The sequence below is a fragment of the Solanum pennellii genome, chromosome 6, assembly GCF_001406875.1.
Source record: "Solanum pennellii chromosome 6, SPENNV200".
Taxonomy (NCBI): Eukaryota; Viridiplantae; Streptophyta; class Magnoliopsida; order Solanales; family Solanaceae; genus Solanum; species Solanum pennellii.
Window position 1 is genome coordinate 53,675,068 of NC_028642.1, and position 22,849 is coordinate 53,697,916.

The following is a 22,849-nucleotide window of genomic DNA, read 5'->3' on the forward strand; positions in this document are numbered from 1 at the left end:
AAAAAAGGTGGTGGATTAAGAGCACCAAAAGTGGGGACCACCAAATGAGCGCATGAGTTGGCCACGTGATTTGGGAGGCGGAACAGATGCGGTAAGTAAACATTTTTTATCACGTGACTTTCCCGTATTTCACGGACTACACGACACGTTTCAAACACGCGCTTGTTTTCTTATACGAACAAAAATGATTAATTATTAATTAATTAATTAAGCTGAGAGAAAAAAGTATTGTTAACTGATCCCTATAATGATACCCTTAAGCAGAGAATGTGTGCAACAGCCAACACACAAGAAGATAAAGAAGCTTCTCCAACTCTACAATTATTATTCATTCATTAAAAAAAATAATGCACAAATTTTAAACTAATGTTATTATAAAATTAAACTAATGATTGATGCTTCTTCCAGTATAATATACAAATAGATACCTCTTTACTATCTGTAAATGCAATTTTCATATTTTATAAGTTATTTTTAACGATGATAAAGTTAGAATTCTTAATAAAAAATTTAAAATATGAAAAATTAAATTAAATACATAAATCAACTGAAAAAGATTCGATATTTATTATATATAGAGAAAAAACGATCATCCTTTTGGAATGGGAAATTATCATTAGCTATCCTTTTTTTAATTTAATTTTTATCATGGAGTTGGAGAGATAAAAACAAAATTAATCTCACTGATGTATTCAATTTAATGTAAAGCCAAAGTGTGTATCCCAAACTCTGAAGCACTAGAGTTGGCCTATTTCCTTTGAAGAAATTATTTTGTCGTTTTGTGAACAGCACGTGATTTGCAGTGTTGTAGTAGTAAAACTCGTCTTCTTGTTCAAACAAAAGTTGCGACACTGGATATATACTGTTTTGCCCCTCATTAAAGTTTAATTAATTTAATTTTTTTGAATTATATAAATATTAAAATTAATTTAATTTTGCGTTAGGTAAAATGGGGCAGGGGTATAGTTATTCTTAGATGCTATGTATTTTTCCTTGAAAAATAATATCATATATATATAAGTAAAGTGATTAACTAATATATTTTAAATATAATTGGTGGAACAAAATATTATAACTCAGTATTTTCGATGTCTTGAAAGAGCTCGAAATGCTCATGTATTTGAATCCCAATGGCTTAGATTTTCTCATATTTAGAATTTGAAATCAAAACCTTTGAACAACTGAAGAACATTCTTATTCAACTGCAAAATACATTAATTAAATTAATTTATCTTGTATATTTTTAATAAATATGTATAAAAAAGATACTAATAAAAAACAAACCAAATGAATTTTACGATATTCACTATTTTCGTCACTAAATATAAATATTTCACGTGATTTTTCATCAAATATGAAGTATTTCACTCTCACAAAGAAGTACATCGAGTTGAATATTTAAGAACCTTAAAAATAAAAATCATTAAGATTAAATTATGAATTCATCCATTTTATATCTACATAAAATATATGTATTATATTATTAATAGTAGCTAGCATGCAAAATCGTATTTTCCATATAAATTTGACACTACATAAATTGGACGTATACGCTAGCTAAGAGGACCGCATGTTACCGATGTCTTGATCATCGATTAAAAATTAAAGTAAGCCTATAGCTCGATTTATTGATTATAATTAATTAATTTATTAAAATTATTAAGTAGGACTTTGTGTGAATGCAAATTAAGAATATATAAATGGAATCCATAAGTTAATTAAAGATAGGAGTGGACCAGCCATGCATGTTCTGCTATACTTTCTTTTTTCAGAAAAAGGAATTAAGATAACAAAATAAAGCATAAAGTTAATATAATATGAGTGATTACTTGGAGTAATTTAATTTAATTAATATAATTATACTAATATATGTTTAATGATTAACGAAAGACAACCTGTTCGGTTATAGGAGTAGTGCACCTTAATGTGAACGCTTACTTTGATTATATTTATTGTCGGTACTATATATGCTTTCCTTTTTTTAATTTATTTTATTCGTATTTTTTACTTATATTAAAATTTAACTAGTTTAAATTTAAATTGTATAGGTCTAATTTAAGGAATAGACACCTTTATAAAAAATTTTTTAATATTCAAAACTCAAATATGAAATCTTTAATTAAAGAAAGAGCGATTTTATCGATTCCCTTGATGGTGCTTTACTTTTTCAGCGTCAACCTTTATCTAACTTAAAAGAAATTACTTAAGACTTAATTTTGTTATATAAATGAATGATTGGTTTAATTAATTATATTTAATGCTTTGTCCTTTCATTGCTAAACAGGAAAAACTTTTATTTAATGTGAAAAAATAAAAGTAAATGAAGGAGTGGGTACGAGAGTTCGGAGTCAATATGACAAGAAAATTTGTCAAAAATTTCAAGAAGGTACAAGATTAATTTTAGACTCAAAATATCAATTTATAATTACAAGAGAATGAAAATTGACTGTTAATTAAAAAAAGAAGTTACTTATATTAATTTATCTCTTGTTATTGAGATAGTTTTATTATTACATGCAATTTCATATGTTGAATTTTTGTTACTTATTTTATTTCAAGTGATTTTATCAATAAATAATATAATTAAAAATAAATTAATGATTATGTGATAGGAGTTAAAGAAAATGAGTCAGGTTTAGAATATGAAAAAGATAAAGGTGAACAACTATTATACTTCAAATATGATAAACAAAAGTTAAAAAAAAAATATTTTTAATATAATGAATAAGAAAATACAAATAAATTTTCTAACAATGTGACATACATATAATACTTTATGCATGTAAATTGCATCCCAATTGTATCAACTAAAAGTTTATTCAAAAAGCTTTAATTTTTTTTCTGTTTTTTTCTCTCTTCATTCATAGAGGAGTCTAAGAAAAGGTACTTTAATATTATGATTTATGCATCAAAGTATTTCACATTTAAGCAAAGATTTTGGGTAAGTCATACCTCAAGATGTAATTAACGTAGGCAACTCAAATTTTCAAGAATTTATTACTTCAACTCTATGCTTTCATGTGATTGATGTTTTTCTCATTCATCGAACGTACAATTTTTGCTTCACTACACATTTATTGACATAAGAATGTATACAATTACTAATAAATAGTAGCAAGGTTAGTTTCATGTAAATCAAATACACATATATACTAGAGCCGTCAATATGGATTAGGCCCGTTGGGCCGGCCTGGCCTAATCCGGGATTTAATAGGGCTGGGCTAAGATTTTTGGAGCCCATTTAAGAGAAGGGCTTTTTAGCCCGGCCTGAATAAGCCTGCTCATTTGGGGGGCTTGAGAAATATCGGTAGGGCCGGCCCGTGGGCCAATAAAAATTAATTAAAAATATAATATAATATTAAAATTTAAAAATAAACAGAGTTCAAAATCAAAACAATTAGTGTAATATTTCTATTTACATTTATACTTTTAGTGAAAAAAAAATTAATAAATATCAAGGAAAATGCACAAGTACCCCTAGACTATAACCTAAATCCCAGAGACACACCTTAACTAAACTAAGATCCTATTACCTCCTGAACTTTTTTTTTTGTAATTTTATACACCTTTTATCTTATGTGGTACTCTATGTGACTCCACGCAATTGAGGCGCGTCAGAGATATTTGGATGCCACGTAATCCAAAGAGGTACACAAAATTACAAAAAAAAAAGTTCAGGGGGTAATACGACCTTAGTAAGGTGTGTCTTTGTGATTTCAGTCATAGTCTTGGGGATACTTGCGTATTTTCCCTAAATATTATAATGATAATTTTATTAGGAAGGAACCCATTCCAGCTCGACTGAAAGGAGATATCCACTTTCCTCGTGAATTGCCTTCTTCGAGGCATGATCAGGGGGCATAGGGCTTGTGAAATTGATTAACAAGTAGTGACATTAAGGTCTCATTTGTTTCCAATAAGATTAAGACATCTGAATTTGAATACGCGCTTAAATATTAAGATGTGCATTAAGATCTAGATGTGTAAATCAAAATAAACATCTGAATATTAAAATATTGTCTCTGAATCTGAACACTAAATTATTGGGATTGTTTGTTTTCAATATATGAATGCACATATAAAATTAAAAATTATATCAATAAAATATTATCAAAACCTTGTTAGTAAAATAGTTTTTTTTCATATAAAATAATATTTTATTCATTTTTTACCGTAACAAGGTAATATGATTTATCTTTTAAGAACTCTACATCAAGTTACATCATTAATATGACTATTTTTTGCACTCAAAATACTTTGAGAATCTAATATAATGCAATTTAAAATAGTTTATATAGAATAGTAAATATATAGTTTGGACAAATATTTTATTTTATTTTATTATATAAATTTATTATTGTTATCGATCAAATAACTAATACTTTCTTATTTTTTGAAACCGTGCTAAATATATATCATGGGAGTGCTTATCAATTCAAATATATTGATTAATTTGTGAAAGTAAAAAGATGTATATTAAGTTAATATGGATAAAGGAAATTATAATGGCAAGCATGTAATTAAATATTAATTAAATAAGAAAACAACTTTTATGAGTTGTTGTGATTTAGTTGAATTAAGATAGGAGTCTTATTTTTTAGTCTGAATAGTGTTAAGGGTGTGTTACAGATCTGATTCATTCATGTATATCCAGACCCATTAAGAGCTTATAAAAAAATTAAACAAACGAACTTAATAAATTGAATCTGAATAATTAAGATTTAGCTCTTAAAAACAAATACATGAGGCAAATCTGAATGATTAAGATTCAAAAACAAATGACGCCTAACATAATGCAATATTGTTTTGTCGATATTTATAATAATATTTTTAAATTATAATTTATGATTTAATTTAATAATTATAAAAAAATATTTTTTTAAAAAAAGTGGGCTGGCCCGGCAAGCCTGTAGCCCACGTACTTATGGGCTGGGCCGACCATTTTCTGGCCCACACCAAAAATGGGCTAGCCCGGCCTGACCCGTAAAATGTCATAGCCTGTATGGGTTAGCTCGGATGGGGTGGGCTAGCCCATATTGACAGCCCTAATATATACATACAATTATACATACAGACTTAACCAAAAGAAGTAGTTTTACTAGTTAAAACATATTATAGCTTTGATCGCGATAGTACGGAGAATCATAATATAAAGTTGAAAAGCATATGTTACTATACTAGATCTTCAGTTATGTAAAGAAGTGTCTATATTTATATATATAATTCTTAAATCAAATTTTGACATATATATATATATATATTGTAATTTTTTTGATAAATTTATGAAAAAATAAAAAAACAATATAAAAATATTTATATGAGTGACAAAACGAAACCTAAGGAATAACAAAATATTGGTTGGGGGCACATGCCGCCGGGGTCCGGGAGGCAACCCCCGCATTATCCGGTTCACACGAATAAGTGAAATTTGTAGCTTTCACGTGACTTTTTTTTTTCACCCTATTTATTACTGGCAACAGGATCGTTTAGTCATAGATTTTTCAAATTTATTTAGGAAAAAGTTTGACAAATACTAGTTTTTTTTAATATTTAGGTCAAATCTCATTATTTAAAATCTTTTAAAAATTAAAATTTTATCTCAAACTTTACATAATTTTTACGTGACACCAAAATAGTGATGAAATATTTAGTGAATGATAGAATTGTTGATGAAATAGATGAAAAATTAGCTCAAGCTAACAAAGTCATGTGCTTCGTCTACTTCACGATGTATAGAAAAATGCTTGTTGCACTCACTCCAAATTACCACATTACTCTAGTGTCATGGACACTATTTGTTATTGTTGTAACGAACATCCAGTTTACTTGTAATACAAACTTATAGTTAGTTTTGATAGTTTTTAAAACTTATGAGTATAAATCATATTTTTCTAAAAAGTTAAAATATATTTTCCAAATATGGTCAAACACATGATGAAATTTCATCCAAATTTTCACTCAAATAATATTTACCAAGAATATTTGAAAATTTATGGCCAAACCCTAGCTAAGTAACTTTATTTTATTTAGAAGAAAGGCAAAACTTACATTACCAAGTTAATTAAAAAGTTGTATTTTGGTTCAAATTTTAAAATTTACATTACCAAATTAAAACAAAATGTTATTTGTATTTAAAATTTAATTCGACACCAAATTAATTTTAAGAATTGTAATTAGATATTATAATCACTTTTTCTTTATCTAATGAATTTGGCCAAATTTTCTGGCCATTTAACTTTCACGAGGAAAAATTATTTTGACAAAAAAATGTGATCAGAATTTAGCCAGAATGACATTTTATTTATATTATTTTATTTTTTTAAATATTTTTATCATTTTAATTTTAATAACTATTAACTAAAAAATAAAAAAAATAATTTATTTTAAAATAAAAAAATATTACGTAATTTTATGTTTTCTGGTCATTTAGCATTATCCATCAACAATATTCTAATGGTAAGTGCGACTCTTACAATTGGATAACAGGTTGGGATCTGTGCACTAATCATAATCATTAAGTTTTTAAATCTATTTAATTAGTGTGGGGTCATTAATGCCAACTCTTGTAATGTGGATTGCGTATGTCGAGGTCATGTGACATGCCATCACAGATTAAGCATTCAATTACATTATTTAATTTTTTCAAATCATGATACTGTATGGGTCGACAAACATTGTTCATAGTTTAGATTATAAAATACAGATATTATTATAATTCGTAATCAATTTAATTTTAATTAGAGTAACTATTATTCCCACAATTGTAAACGCAAGTTCTCAAGTCTCTGCTTTTTCAACAACATTGCTGGATAATTACGCCGGAAAATACTCGATAAGAATTACTCTACCTTCTTATCTTACTTTTTCTAGCAAGTTACCTTGCATCAAAGATATAAGTAATAGTTTTAGTTTTAGTTAATTATACTAGTAATTAATATTCAGAGAAAGAAATGATATATAAATTGTTTTTATTTTGGTATACATATACAAAAGATTAATTGTATAATTTGTAAAGAAAATTGGACAAGGGAATAATTATATTGTATACTTATAAGTGTATAGGACGAAGATATATGTATTTGTATGTATATATACAATTTTCTCTCGCTTTATACAAACGGAAACACAATTTATACATTTCTTTTCTATTTGTATAAACGAGAGAAGCGAGAGTGGCGAACGATATCTGAGAGAGGAGAGTGAAAATATATGTACATATACAATTTTCTCTCGCTTTATACAAATACAAACACATTTTATACATTTGCATTTGTAAAAGCGAGAGAGGCGGAGGAGAGAACGAGAGTGGCGAGATTCACCAAGAGAAAGACGAAATAACAACAATATGATGTAGGGTACAATTAAATCAAACTATGGTTATTACATTTAATATGAATTAATTATTTACTATTATATATAATTTTTCATAATTTAAATGAATTACCATTTCAAGTTTGTATGATTTATATGTTTATATAATTTGTATAACTATTTAAAGTTCAGATAGATATTTGATTTTATATAAATTTATTATTTTAAATTAATATAAAAATAATTCAATTATATAGAAATATACCTACAAATTATACAAACGAGATTACTTAAACTGAAATTATAGTTCCATTACACCAATTAGCTTGCCCCCACTGGTACCTTTCCTCTACTGAATCCAACGCCGTCAGACTGCCGCATTGACGTTACTGTTACCTAAACGACGTTAATTATAACGGAGTTAGTATTTGTAACAGACAACGACAACGAACCTTTAAAACATCTCACACCAAAGACGAATAGAGAGAATCCTCTGATCTGTGAGACCCATTTTCTTTTTACTCTTTTTTTTTTCTTTTCGTATTTAAGGAAGCAACCAATCCGGCGGGTGTTTGTTCGTCGTTTGCGTTAATCAAGACAAGGCCCTACCATTAATCCTTTCAAAAAGTTCAGTGTTTCGATCAACTTTATCATTACGCAGTTCTGTTTTCAGTTTTTACAACGAAATCTAAGGAGAATTATGCATTTTACACCACCAAATCATATCACAAGTACGTGTTTTCTCGTTCTGGATCTTCCTTATTCGGTATTCCATACGTTTTTTCTTGCATAATTCAGTTGAATTTTGATTCACAGATTTGGTGGAATAAACTTGCATCATCCCTGTTTTTTCAAAAAGGATTATTTGTTTGAGATTGAGACGTAGTTAGTTTCAAGTTTCGGTTTCTGATGTGCCTCAAATCCCCTGTTGGAGGCAGATCTGTTTGGAACTAGAAGAGGTTTGGGTTTGAAGTTGTTGAATTACGCAACAACTTTTCGAAATTCAGTTGAATTCTGCTGCATTTTAGTAGCTTTTGTTTATTTGAAACACATAATTCTGATTTGAATGGAGTTACCTCAATCCAGGCCTTTTGGAACAGAAGGTAATCGTTGAACTTATTTTGTTTATGCCAAAAACAATCTGAATTTTAAATATATAATCTTATACCTGAAGGAAAAAAGTAGCTACTGGTCTGATTTTAGATTTCCATGTGTAAATTTTTTGTTTGGCAGGGAGGAAGACGACGCATGATTTTCTTTCACTATATTCACCAATTGAACAAGATCCAAGACCTTCTCAAGGTACTTTTCCGATCGAAGAGTCATTTTTTAGGAAAAAAAAATTTGGTTGTTACAGTTTTATTGGTTTTGTTTGGTGCACATGTGTTTGTTGTGATTGTATCTTTAAGATATAACTTCGTTTTACCTCACACATTTACGCAATTCTGCTTTACTGTTTAAAAGTGGTACTCCCTGTTCCCTAGTCTCTATTTACTTGTCTTATTTTAATCGAAATAAAATTTAAAAAAGTAAATAAAGTTTTAAATATTGAGATTTTAAATTAAAGATTTGTCAAATGTATAACCACGAGTTGCAATTACTACACCCGTGACCCTAATGCTGATTATTACATGCGTGGACCTGGACTATCAGCTTTGGTGGGCCTTGACTGAGATTGGCTGACATTGCTGAATCATGTATATTGAATGCTCCGGCCCTTCTCTACAATGTAGCAAGCTGATGAAATGAGTAGGTTTTAGCTTCTTTTTTTTTAAAAAAAAAAAAAAAGAAGAACAGATGTAGGAAGTTGAGGTTTTAAAAAGAATTGGATTGATAGAAGAACAAACCATAACAAAATTGTTAATTACTTTGCGTAGGCTACGTTTTGGGAGAAGAACTTTTTTTCAGGAGGAATCTGTTTTCTTTGTGGAATTCCTTTTTGATGTTTGGTTACAAAAGGGGGGAAAATGACTTCCCCACTCTGTCACGCATAAGCACAAGTCATTTTTATTTCTGTTAAATTATATTTTCAAATATTGTTTTAATGATTTAAATGCAATGTTATGGTAAAAGTTGATTTTTTTGTTGAGTGAAAACGAATGATACAAAAAATATGGAATATGAGGTAAATTCATCCGTTGTTGCTCTTCTAAGTAATTTTCTTTTATTAGGTAGTGGAGTGTAGTCTAGTTTTCCGTGTAAGTATTATAGTTTAGTACATGTTGTTTCCATTGCTTCGATTATTGAATTATTTGATGTTGCTACTGAGCTGCATACACCCCACCCTCCTTAGACCCCACTTATGGGATTATGGTGGGTATGTTGCTGTCGTTGTTTGCCACCTAACTTTCCGTTGTTTTTCTGGTTTTTTGTGACATTAATTCAAGGACTCTGTCTGTTGCTCAATTTGAATCTTGAAATATACTGGGATTAGAAAGAAACAAATAGGAAAAAGGAAAGATTGAAAAATAGTGGACCGCTCTTGCCAGATTCTACTTCCCTTTTGATTTGCCTATTCAAGGATTGTGCATGATTTTTACTTGGATAATTGTGTCTTCTAGTGCTTTATTTGATTCTCATTTGCCATGGCTGTCATGCAGGTGGCCACCTAAAAACTCATGATTTCTTTCATCCTATAGAACAAGCAAGGAAGACTGTTGGGAAAGAAGAAAATAAAGTTGAGGTAGAGGCTATAGAAAAGCCGCCTCCATCAGCAGAACATATTCTTCCTGGTGGCATTGGCACATATAGCATTTCTTATTCACAGCAAAGGTTTCCAAAGCCAGAAGCAAACTCATTTGCTGTTACACAAACTAGCAGTACAGATAGAGACGATAGAAACTCAAACTGCAGTTCTTACTCAGGAAGTGGTTTTGCACTATGGAATGAATCTGCCATGAAGAAGGGAAAGACTGAGAAGGAGAATCTCGCTGGAGATAGACATGTCGTAAGAGGTATATTTTCATTTCTTGGTTTCTTCGTACTCCGTGTTTTTCTTTAATGTTAAAACTTTGTGAATGGCAATCATCTGATAAGAGTCTCCTGCTAACAATCATTTCTGAAGGACACCTTTAATTCTCCTCTTGGGTTCCATTAACATCACTATAGTATTATCCAAAGAGAGAAGCCTGAAGACTTCAGCTCCAGTTAACATTTGTTATGTGCTTGACAGAAGCAGGTTTAAACATTGGAGGAGGGAAATGTACGACATCATTAGAACGGCAATCACAATTTTCTTCAAATCATAATCATAACACTGCAACTTTGAGCTCACACTCATCTCCTCAGTCAGTGACTTGCTTCCATTCATATGAATGCTTCTTATTTGTCTTGATGATTTGTGCTTATAATTCCAGTTCTAACTATTCAAAATACAATGCAGGCAACCATCAGCAATGGAGAATCAGAGTTTCATACATATGATAACATCGGCTAAGAATGCACAGGAAGATGATGATGACGAAGAAGAAGAATTTGTTGTTAAGAAAGAGTCACCTTCACCATCCAGAGGTTTGTCTTGCATAAGTCTGACAGTTGCGTTTCTCAGTACTCTGAATCTGTCATTTATAACAGAAGGACAGCTAATTGTATAGGCAATTTATCAGTAAAAGTCGATGGGAAAAGCAGTGATCAGAAGCCAAATACTCCACGCTCGAAGCACTCAGCAACAGAGCAAAGAAGAAGAAGCAAGATCAATGACAGGCATGTTTACAACCCTAATTTAGAGTTTCGAGAAAAGAAAAGGAAAAGTTTTTGACATAGTGACTATTACTTTGTGGCCTGTGGGAAGGGGAATGTTAGTATGATCTGACTTCCAAGTATTTATGCATTGACTAGCACACTCTTCACTCAGTTTTTTCTAGCCTCTTATTTGAGGCAGAAGCTATCTCTGTCTAGATGTCATATGTTAGTTGGAACATTCTAATTCCTTTGCTGAACCAATACTAGTCTTGGTTCTGTCAATCTTTTACTGTGTAACCGGACTTGTGAACAGTCGAACAACATGATTGTCAATGAAAATTGAACCATTACCTTTGGAACTTTTTAATCAGATTTCTGAAGTTGAGAGAGATCATCCCTCACAGTGACCAGAAGAGAGATAAAGCATCATTCTTGCTGGAGGTACTTGAATGTCATATATGGTCAAGTACTCTGTTTATCATATAAACTGTAGATTGGATAAGTAAATTCTTTTTTGTAGGTTATTGAATATATTCAATTCCTACAAGAGAAAGTGCACAAATATGAGGGATCCTACCAAAGTTTGGATAGTCAACCTTCAACATTACCTTGGGTAATTTCTTGGTCTTTCTCATTGTTTTGTTTACTTTCTTTAGGTATTTAGTCTTATCTAATCCTTGCTTTGAAATGCCTTCAGACTTGTATCTTCATATTAGTTAGGGCAAGTGAATCAAAATTTATAATACTGTACATTGAGATGTAGGGGTTGGTCCACTACTGACAAATTATCAAGAGTCTAAGTAGGAGATGCATTGTTTAGTCAGCGTATGCTAGATGATTGGAGAGATTTATTTGGAATATTACCTTGCTTGTGTGTACAAGACCGTCTATCTGGCTTTTGGAGTAAATAAGGTACCTTATGGGATTTGACTTTGAAATATGGTGGTTGAAGTTCTCTACTTACCTACTGTATATACAGTGATAATGTATACAGTCAGAAAGGAAAGGATATATTTTCTTTTAATCTGTAAATAGCTGCACATCCATGTAAGATGCCTATTTAGTGCATTCAACAACACAATCAATGACTATTCTTATTTCATGAAAGCAGAATAAGTGCCATAGTATGGCTCAAGGTTTCATTGATCATTCTCAAGGCACAAACAGTGCATCTAGTCCTGCACTTATACGTGCTGCAAAGTTTGACGAGAACAAAATTGGAATCTCTGCTACAGGGCCTGTCACTGAACAGACACAGGAGCCAAACAGAACTTCCAGTGTGAAAGAAAGCAGTTTTCTGTCTGAATTGCCAAACAGGGCCGCAACACTTTGTATGCAACCAAGCACATTTCCGTTTGGTGGGCATACTAGCATAGCATCGCTAAAGTCAATACTGGCACCTGATGCTGGCTCGTTGGAACTGAAATCTCAGCCTCAATGTCCATCAAGCAGATTGAATATGGCTAATTATGCTGTTACAAATGACAAGCTAAAAGGTCAAGAGGTTTCTACAGAAAGTGGTACGCTCAGCATCTCCAGTGTCTATTCTCAAAGGTAAGAATTCTCTGGTCTGTGTTGTTCTAGCTCATGCATCACATAATTTTGTACTTCGTTTTATCCCTTCACTACAACGTAATTTTGCACTCTAATTAAAACCTATCATCTTCTGAATATTGTATTATCTGTGCTTTCCTTTCCACTGTATATACTCACATTAGTGGAGACTTGACTAAAGTATATTTTGGTGTTTGGCAGATTGATGAACACACTGAAACAAGCATTGCAGAGTTCCGGAGTAGACTTGTCACAAGCCAACATGTCAGTGCAAATTGATCTCGCCAAAAGAGCTGATGATAGATCAAATGCTTCAACATCCAATTTTAAGGTACCCGGGATTCTTTTAGTTCCAGTAATATTCTAGTACTTAAGCAGAAGTAATTAACAACCTTAACTTTGACACAATTCCCAGGGTGACAACATTTCCTCAAGAAATCAACCAACTCCACTATTCATTGATACAAGCACAAGAGAGGAGTCTGTCCATGCCTTCAAACGGCTCAAAACAAGTTAAAACCAAATTTAACACACAAAAGTATTCTTTTGCAATTTATTCAACTTAAAAAATTTCCTTCCCCTTCTGGTTCTGAAGGGATATTCATGTATACATCTGGTACAGAAAATCTCCCCTTATCAGATCATAAGCTACTGTAAATGTAATGCATTTTCTTTTCCTTTTCGATTATTTGGATGCACAGAATTCGATATTTATTACTTGTAGTGAACTATCAAGAAATCATGAATCACTATTGAGGCTTCCATGCTCATGTTGAGAAGCTGCTTTTTAATACAATGCTTCCATTTATTCCGTTTGAAGTGTCTTTGTAGAGTAGCTTAATATATGGCCTATCCATGTAATGTAAAGTATTTTAGATTTGTGTAATCATTTCTTCTTCTTTTTTTTTTTCGTTTTATCTTTTATTTTTGTAGCTATAAACTTGCACCAGAGGAAGGGGTGGATTTTGGAACAGTGGCCACTGTTTTTCGTATGTCCATATATATTCTGTGTTTGCATTCGACCAAATAAATAGGAGTCCGGAGTCTAAAGGATATAAAATATTAACAAAAATTTTAAAACGGTATATAAAATTTTATATTAACCAAAACGGCGAAATCGCTGGAACAACAGTGATTTCCTCCACCGAAAAAGCAAAATCGCTGCTACTGCAGCGATTTTGCAAAATGTAATTTTTTTTAAAAAAAAAATTTAAATCGCTACCTAGGCAACGATTTTCAATTTTTAAAAAAAAAAATTTTTTGTTTAGAAAATCGCTGTGTAGGTAGCGATTTCCATTTTTTAAAAAAAATAGTGATTTTCTTTAAAAAAAAAATTTTAAAATCGCTATTTTTTTTAAAAATGGAAATCGCCGCCTAGACAGCGATTTTCTAAAAGAAATTTTTTTTAAAAAAAAAAAATTGAGAATCGCTGCCTAGATAGCAATTTGAAATTTTTTTTTTGAAAAAAAGTTACATTTTGCAAAATCACTGCAGTAGCAGCGATTTTGCTTTTTCCGGTGGAGAAAATCGCTGTTATTCTAGCGATTTTACCGTTTTGATTAATATAAAATTTTATATACCGTTTTGGAATTTTTGTTAATATTTTATACCTTTAGACTTCGGACTCAAATAAATACATGACATGTATCTTATATTTTCACATTTTACTTTTTCCATGGTTAAAGAATATGCAATTTTTACCAGTTGTCTTTTTCGGAAGATTTGTTTAGAACAAAGATCCAGTTTTTATTTTTCGTGTAACTTAAAAAAATCTTTTCAATCATGGTCTAAAGATCATTATGGATCAAATTGAAGATCTTATGAGAAAATTAGTCTACTGTTTAAATTTTTATAAGTTATTACATACGTTAGACGATAATCTAATGTTACATATGTAAGGTTGAGAAATATATGAACATAGATTATATTTTCACAATTGTTACAAATACGGTCAAAAACTAAATGATGGCTTAAAAAAGAACATTTGTGTAAATCAACGCAATCTATTTTACTTGTTCTTTTTCTGCCCATTATAAGGAAGCCCAGGTTCTATCTAATACAAGTGTTAATTAGCCCAACATTTTTTCTGCTTTGCCAATTCCCTTCTCCATTTTTAAAAAGAAGAAATGCTAATAAATGATAACAATAGTAAGAGATATGGAGAAATTTTTTTTAAAAAAAAAAGTAAAATAGGATGGGTTCCTTGAAATTTATATTAATTTATTTTTCCCAAATTTATATTATTTTATTCTATCAAATAATATGTACATAATTAATACGAAAACATCATTATCATGTTCGGTGATGACTCGTTATCAATTATATGTCATAATTACCTCTAATATCTTCAATTGATTTAAGTTCTATATATATATATATTGATAAGTTTTCTTTCTTGATTCACACGTCATTTATTTAATAAGACAATCAATTTTTGTTATATGTTTGACGTACAAAAAAAAATAACGTATGACAAATTTAGAAGATCGAAATGTGCAAAAATATATTTAAGGGACTATTAAAATCTTACTTAATAAAGTGTCATTTTTTGCTTTTTATTATTTTTCTCGTTATTTTGCCTTTTCACTTTCTCTTATTTTAAATTGAAAAATGAAATAATTGCAGCTATAAAATGTGAGGGTATATCTGGAAGTGGAGAAACCTAGATTCATGCTTGCATTGATTAATAAGTAGACTCAAACATAAAGAGTTGAATGCACTCAGCAATTGACAATTACTTTATCCGTTTTATTTTATTTGATCCTTTATTAATAATATAATTTTTTTTTATTTGTTCATATAGCAAATAAAGAAAAAAATTTAATATTTTAAAAATATTATTCTTATAATTAAATACATGTATCTGCAGTATTATTTATATTTTTAAGGATAATTAATAAAATATATTTTTGATAAATATTTTTAAAAAAGAAAATGAAACAGAGTGAGTATGAAGGAAAATTAAATTCTTTTCATCATCAATTAAGATTCCTGCCTCGAGGTTTGCTTTTATTTTGGATCCTTCAATGATGATAAGATTAATAACACTTAAATAATTGTTATCTCTTTCTTGGGATTGCCTTTCGATTTTTAAAGTACGACAATTTCAGGGAAGATCTCAATAATTAATCTACGTAGTTTTTATTTATATGTTGTCTTTATTCAAAATAAATAAATAGTTTTAATATTTTTTCGTTCAGTTTTAATTGTTATAATCTTATTTTATAATATATTTTTTAATCATATTAATATGCGAAAATTATAATTTATAGCATTTTTTATAGAGATTTTGAATATCTCAATTTTCTGTTTAAAACATCAAATTAATGTAATCTAATTTAACTTTGAAATTAATCAAAATGACTTTTGAAAAGCTAATGTGACAATTAAAAGATGACAGATGGAGTACTCTTTTGTCATTACACAAGATCAATTATTCTTTTTATTTTACCATTTGAAAGTTATTAACCTTGAAAATATATATTTTTTAACATAGAAAAATTACGTAATTAATTAAGTTTATTTATTGACAAGAAAACACTAAATAAAAGTATAATAGTAAACTTAGTTAATTGAGAAATAAAATAATTAAAATAAAACAGGGAGTACGACCATATAGGACATTTTAAACTTGTATGTATTATCGTCGTTTCTCTTATTAATTTTTTAATCCTTTGTGTTCAACTGATATTAGTAGGGAGGATTAAATTTTGATTCACAAATTTCATTTTCTCATTCTTTGGTACTTGAAATTTGGTTGAATAGATCCACTGCCAGTTGAAGATTAAGCAAATAATGACCTTTTTAATAATTAGCACTAAAGCATTAGTGTTTGAAGGAATATTTAAGTGCTAACATCAGGATAATTAATAATAATTTAGTGGAGATTAAGTACTGAAAGTTACTTTGCTTTGGTGTTTACGAATTAGGGCCCTCTCAAATATTAAAATTATATGTACCTCTCTCTTCTTCTTTTTTAAATTATTATTACTATTATTATATGGATACTAAATACTTTATTTTTGTTTTTCTTCAAGAAAATAAAATTTTTATCCACCCTACATGTTAAATTATTAATCATAATGATTACTCATTTGACGACAAATATTAAAAGAGGAAAAAGAAAAAAAAAACAAACGTCTTTTTATCTGGTTGCCTTTTGTGTTCTTTCAACCTTTTTTCTTTTAATGCCAATGGGTTGTAAAGTGCTTTTATTAAAATAATTGTACTCTTATTTCAGCCATAAAATTAAACAGTCTATTTAAGGTTAAGATAATTGCACTTCTATTAAAATAATAACACTCAAGTTTTGAACTTTCTAGTATCCGAATCAGCTTGTATATATATATTTTGTCTAATCTTATATGATCACTAATTATGTCAATGTGACATTATACACACAAAGATCATGAGAGAAGGAGTGAATAACCTCAATGATATCGTTAAATATAGCACACAACATCTCAGCAAGTGAAGTCCGGAGAGAGTAGTATGTACGTAGAAAAGAATGGAGGAGACTGAGTGAGTCAACTAGTGTGGTATTGAGTGGAACTTTAAATTTGACAAATCCAACAGTCCTGGCAAAACAAATCTATGTTTTACCCTTTTGTGTATACTGCCATTGATAATATATCCTTGCAATGGCAGGACAGTTTTCTATACATGTATTCAATTATTGAGTTTCTGAAAGGAAAACAAAGAACATTTTAATATAAACCCTTTTCCAAATGCTTCTGAGGATCTCAGGATTTCAAGTGTATCGCGCCTTTACTGCAACAGTCGTCCTCAGAAGCAAAATGCAGCACAATGTTATCGAGTGTTGACAAGTATGTCCTCCAAATATGTCAGTGCGCGGAAGTACTTCTCATATAATGCAATGTTACCACCATCATAATTTACATGCTGCTTAAAGTTCATCCTCATAAGATGGTTTTAAGCACTCCCATGGGTTGGAGTAAAAATAATCCTCCTCTTTAGGTCTGTCTTGAATGACCAATCTCTTTGTTGGCTTGCCCATACGTTCAGCGTGAGCTTCCTTAACAGCGGTAGAGAACTCATCCCATGTCAATGATCCAGCATTATGTTGGTCTATTAAATCCACCAGATGCTTTCTGTCTAACAAGATAGTTTTCTTGTATCCAAGATATCTGAGTGGACATTCAGATTAAATGAAATTTGTACCAAAACCACCAAACCAACTGTACACTATGTGTAATGTGCATATAGAAAGAATGTGAGGTGTGACACCACAGGGAGATTCTTTCATGGCTCTTAAAATTTTGCAAATTAAATTTCTAAAAGCAAGTAACAACTATTTAGAATATGAAGTCGTCGTTCCAATATGCTAACCACGATTTATCAAAAGAGAGTACCTGCGATGTCCTTCAACAACTTTGGCCATGTTTCCATCATATGTAGGAACAAAGATATCGCTCTCCAAGGAAACAAGATAGTCTAATGCTGCCATTTGGGAGGAGTGATTTTGAAAGAACCTCAGCTCAGAGGGCTCGAGTAGTGTCTCCTTCCTTACCTATTAGAAAATAAAGCCGGTGCAAATGGTGAGTCTGCAATATTCAGCCAGCATATTCAGAAGCTTAAGAATTAACTAGAACTTTCTAACTACCAAATTAGGATAAGCTGCAGCAAGACTAGCCATTCTCCTTTCTCCACCATAAATCTCTCCAGCTGCAATGTACACTTGAATACTAGGATCAATGTCCAATGCCCTTAAAGTAAGAGCAGTTTCCTCAGGTGTCAAAGGACACAGACCATCTCTTCTTTTCAAATCTGAATTTATGATTTTTTCTTTCCACCATGGATAAGCATATCTACAGGAAAAAATGTTAATTAATCAGCCAATGAACGAAGGATGGTTAAAGCCAACAAGGAATACAAGGATTTAACTTCACCTCATTCTTGTTAACTCTTCCACCTCCTCCTGCTTGCATCCCTGAGTACAGCCAGAGAAAGCTAACATATCCATTTCGTATCTCAGGTGCAGAACCATAAATGGACCCTCTTGCCTAAGTATTCTGACAACCTTTCTACCCAACTCTTCAATTTGAGGGGTGAATTTCAATGCACCAAAATTAACTCTGCATCGTAGCTTTTGAACTTCCATAGGTTGTCCATTATTGGCAAGCCGAGCATCAGTCCTGTTCAAGTGAACTACTTTATACTGCTGAATTAAGGGAAGAATCTGTATTCAAAAAATGATCATCATTATACTGGAGAAGGATGCGAGAGTTAATAGCAATAACAAAATACCATTTAGCAGAAAACCACAAACCTGATTATGGTAGTAGGAAATGTCAGACCAACTAATAGGAGCCATAGTATGAGTCACTCCTAACTCTACCCTCCTCTTTAGTCTTGGAGGTAGCTCCTTCAATATTCGAACTTCATCTCTCAAGGACATTATGAAGTGATCAACATCAAATATGTCTTGAAATTCACTGCAAATAAAAAACTTTGTTAATAAAAATCGCCATTTTTTCTTTCTAAAAAAAGAATTCAGTAATTTGAAAGACAAAAATTCAAGATAATTGAGTGGACACACCTTGGATCAGCCCAAAAAGAGGTTTTATCCAGCTCGGGAACAATAAGAGTCACATTCAAATATCTTGCTATAGCAACCATATCACATATCTGCAACAAGGACGAGGGGGAAAAACAAGTGACAAAATCATCTCACAAGTCAAATTCACAACACTTGTCTAAATTAATTACATTTGTATGTGGTATGTACTGATTGATCTAAAGCAAGCTACTAACCGCTGACCGCATTTGATTAAGCCCACCATTGCATGAAACCATGAGGTAACCATTATTCCTGTAAACCCCTGATTCACACAAATAATCATAACATCAGTCAGTCTGACAGACTCTTCAAATGAAGTCAATAGCTCTAAATTCGACCGGGAACTTCCAACAACTTTGTTTTGGAATAAGGGTCACTAAAAGTTGGATTAACTTGAATTAGACCACGTAGTGTATTATGATTTTAACTAAAATACCAAGCCAACAACTCAACCAATGAAACTACCGTCTACAAAAGTAAACAGATTATAATTAACACAATATTATGTGAATCTACCTTTTATTACAAGGCCTCCAACTACAATATCCATAAATGGCATTAACCTATACTCATAAATTATTTCATATTTCCACGAAAAAGACCCCATTTTGATGTTTCCTATTAATCCTATGACACAACAAGCAACATGATCTCTAAGTTGTCAACCAAAGTAGGTGAAGAAAAAACATAAAGGCACACACACGCCTGTGAAAAAACTTATACTTACTCTTTGGTGGAAGAACTCTGGCAGGAACCTCAGACGACGATTTAACAGCCAGTACTGCAGCTGATTCGTGAGAAAGACAAGGAGGCCAACCTTTTAAAACTCTAGGACCCCAAGTCTCTCCCAATATCGTTAATTGAACTAAGCAAATCCATATAAGCACTGATGTTGTGATCCTTATCATCCATAACTTCATTCTAGACTTGGATGACATAGAACTTTTTAGTTTTTCCAAACGACTTTCTGCTAAAGCTGTTACTTTTAGCCCCATTATGCCCAAATTCCCCCACCCCTACTTTCTCAGTACATTTTCCCTTACTATTCAACTCACAAGTTGTATTACTTATTTGTATTGCTCAATCACTCATCACAAACAATCAATATACCAAAAAAAAAAAGTCACTTTTTTTGGGTAATGTAGGATCCAAATCAATCAAAATCCTACTTTTTTTGATACCCAGAAATGTTTTTATAAAAAAAAAGTTGAAGAAAGAAGATAAGGAGTTACAAAAATATAGAAACCCGAACGTCAATGAGAAAATTTCTCTTTCAGAAACTTGAGCAAAACTTGGATTCTGAAACCTTCCAAAGACGATTGTTTCGATGAAGAGAAGAAAAATCCCTAACTCTTTCGCACCTTACAAGTATATTCTACAAAATGCGGCAATCTTTAACTGATCAGGGAAGCGAATCACAATAATTTTGAATTTTTTAAAAAAGGAGAAGTCAATAAAATACACTGACTAGCAATGAATGTCGAATACGTGGGGATATCTAGAGGAGTTGGTGTCAGGACGGCGGTGATGTTGCCGGAATGTTGAAAAGCCGGTGACCGGAGAGGGAAAAAAGAAATTTGAGGAGAAAGGGAAAAAAAGAGAGAGAAATGACTATACAGTTGGGTCGGTTTATAATGGAGTGAAGCGGTCATAATATATGGATCGGGTTTAACCCTTGGAGAGTGGGGTAGTTGTGACATGCCAAAAGTGATCTTTTTATGTGGATATTGATGTTTATTATGGTTTTAATAAATGAGAAAAATTAATATTAAAATATGTATTAACCGCAGTTAAGTACTCCCCTACGTTAATCTAACGATAGTTATCCATAATTAACTTGACATCGGTGGCAAATTAGATTTTCAATAAAGAGTTCAAAATATGAAGAAATATATATACAAAATAGCTGAAAGAGGTTTGACAACTACTATACATATTTCAACCATGTATAAGTAATATAATTTTCACCCAAAAAGTTCAAATGAACCCCTAACTATAAGGTGACTCCGCCACTCAGCTTGGCAGACCCTATAAGAAACAATAAATAATAAGCTAATGTTATTATGTTATCCTTTGACTTTATTAAATATAATGTTTTGAAAAATATGTCAGATGATATATAATATTTAATTGAAAGAATAAAATAGACATAAAAAATAAAATATTTTTTAATTTTTTAAATTAAATAAATATAATTAAAAAATTATTTTTAATATAATGAATAACTGTTATTAAACGAAATTATTAACATGTACTCTACATACAGGAGGAGCGGACGAATTGGTACAGTAGAATCGTAGATGGTATCCCAAATGTGATTTTGAATTCGATATCCTCGTAAAATCTTTTTTATGTGTGCTTGTGATGTTAGGCTTATCTAGCATGTTTTTTCTATCCTGTTTAGCTTTTATAGATTATTATATCGGAATGAAGTTTAATTCGTGTATATTTAAAAGAGAGTGATATTATAGGTTTTTTTGTTAGAATAAAGGATTTTATTTATTTAAATTTACATGATTAAATTATATTTGAAGAGTCCAAATATTTTTTTTAGATATAGCGTTTGATTAAATTGTATCATTCTTCGTTATTATATAATTTTACATATTAATAATAAGTATCTTACATGATAAAATACAATTTAGTGTGAGTGTATTCTACGTATTTATGTGTCATACATGTGTTTGCTTATTCTTGTTATAAATTTAAATGTATTTGTAATTTATGCACGACATACTAAGTAAAGTCAAATTAAAAAATACACTGACATTAGTGTCAAAAACACATTCAAACTATACCTTTTTTTTTTTGAGTCCATACCTAAACTATTGAAAGTTTTAGTTTCATACCTATACTATTGAAAGTTTGAATTTTATACCTAAAAAATGATAGTTTAGGCATGAAAACTCACACTTTCACTAGTTTAGATGTGAAACTCAAAAAAGTGAATACCTTAGATGCATTTTTTACACTTATCTCAAATACATTTATACATGATGCCTTTCTTAACTACCACATTCTCCTCATGTTTAAGCTCTGTTTTTTGTCTGTGCTTCTTTTTCTACTCTAGTGCGTGCAATAATCAACAAATGAGAATTATCCATTGTTTTTGGTTCACTTTAGTGATTTCCATTTCCATTTCCATCGTCAGATAGCCGTTTGTTACCACGACAAAGATGGAATATTTTCTTTTTATCTATAAAGTTAAATCAATTAAATGTTTATCTTTTTTTAGGGGGTTATATAAGTTAAATTCAACTTCAAATGCATGTAGAGAGGGTTTGGATTAGTTTACAAGGGGAACTTTTGCAGATAGTCGCTAAAAAATAACCTAATTACTTTTCATAGTTATAATTTGTTCATTACAAGTCGCCCTTATATATTATAGAGAGGATAGTGACGTGAGATTGGGAAAAAGGAGGAGAAAGGCGAGTGAGAGAGGGTAGAGAGTGGAGAGGATAAAGAGTGAAGAGAGGTGAATTGTATATGTATATTTGTCAAAGACTTGTATATATGTAACTCGTATACATACATATTTATATATGTAGCGAGTGAGATTGGAAGATGGAGGAGAAAGACGAGCAAGATTGGAAGAGGGAAGAAGGAGGCAAGCGAGAGAGGACAAAGACTGGAGAACGACAAATTGTATATGTAAATCTGTCAAATAATTATATATGTGCAACTAATATACATATATATTTGCATATTTTGGCGAGAGAAATT

General features: G+C 30.7%; 2 protein-coding genes across 5 annotated transcripts; one reads left to right on the top strand and one right to left on the bottom strand.

The window, feature by feature from the left end:
- The first annotated feature begins 7,790 nt into the window (after window positions 1–7,790).
- On the top strand, window positions 7,791–13,361 carry LOC107021064 (transcription factor BIM1-like). 4 transcript variants are annotated; one of them, XM_015221644.2, is made up of 12 exons: window positions 7,791–8,042; window positions 8,128–8,414; window positions 8,545–8,613; window positions 9,912–10,265; window positions 10,484–10,598; window positions 10,694–10,821; window positions 10,893–11,013; window positions 11,364–11,433; window positions 11,513–11,605; window positions 12,104–12,546; window positions 12,748–12,877; window positions 12,962–13,361. In XM_015221644.2, exons 2-12 carry the CDS (start codon window positions 8,378–8,380, stop codon window positions 13,061–13,063), a joined length of 1,662 nt encoding a protein of 553 aa, XP_015077130.1. In that variant the 5' UTR covers window positions 7,791–8,042; window positions 8,128–8,377; the 3' UTR covers window positions 13,064–13,361. The 4 variants fall into 4 exon arrangements, with proteins under 4 accessions (XP_015077130.1, XP_015077132.1, XP_015077133.1 ...); XM_015221646.2 differs by having other exon boundaries at window positions 10,905–11,013; XM_015221647.2 differs by having other exon boundaries at window positions 10,917–11,013.
- A 3,703-nt stretch (window positions 13,362–17,064) lies between these two features.
- On the bottom strand, window positions 17,065–20,763 carry LOC107021118 (rhamnogalacturonan I rhamnosyltransferase 1-like). The gene is made up of 8 exons (XM_015221716.2): window positions 19,854–20,763; window positions 19,321–19,388; window positions 19,106–19,194; window positions 18,836–19,001; window positions 18,456–18,745; window positions 18,170–18,374; window positions 17,919–18,076; window positions 17,065–17,693 (listed from the first exon to the last, which is right to left on the bottom strand). Exons 1-8 carry the CDS (start codon window positions 20,119–20,121, stop codon window positions 17,453–17,455), a joined length of 1,485 nt encoding a protein of 494 aa, XP_015077202.1. The 5' UTR covers window positions 20,122–20,763; the 3' UTR covers window positions 17,065–17,452.
- Window positions 20,764–22,849: the final 2,086 nt, after the last annotated feature.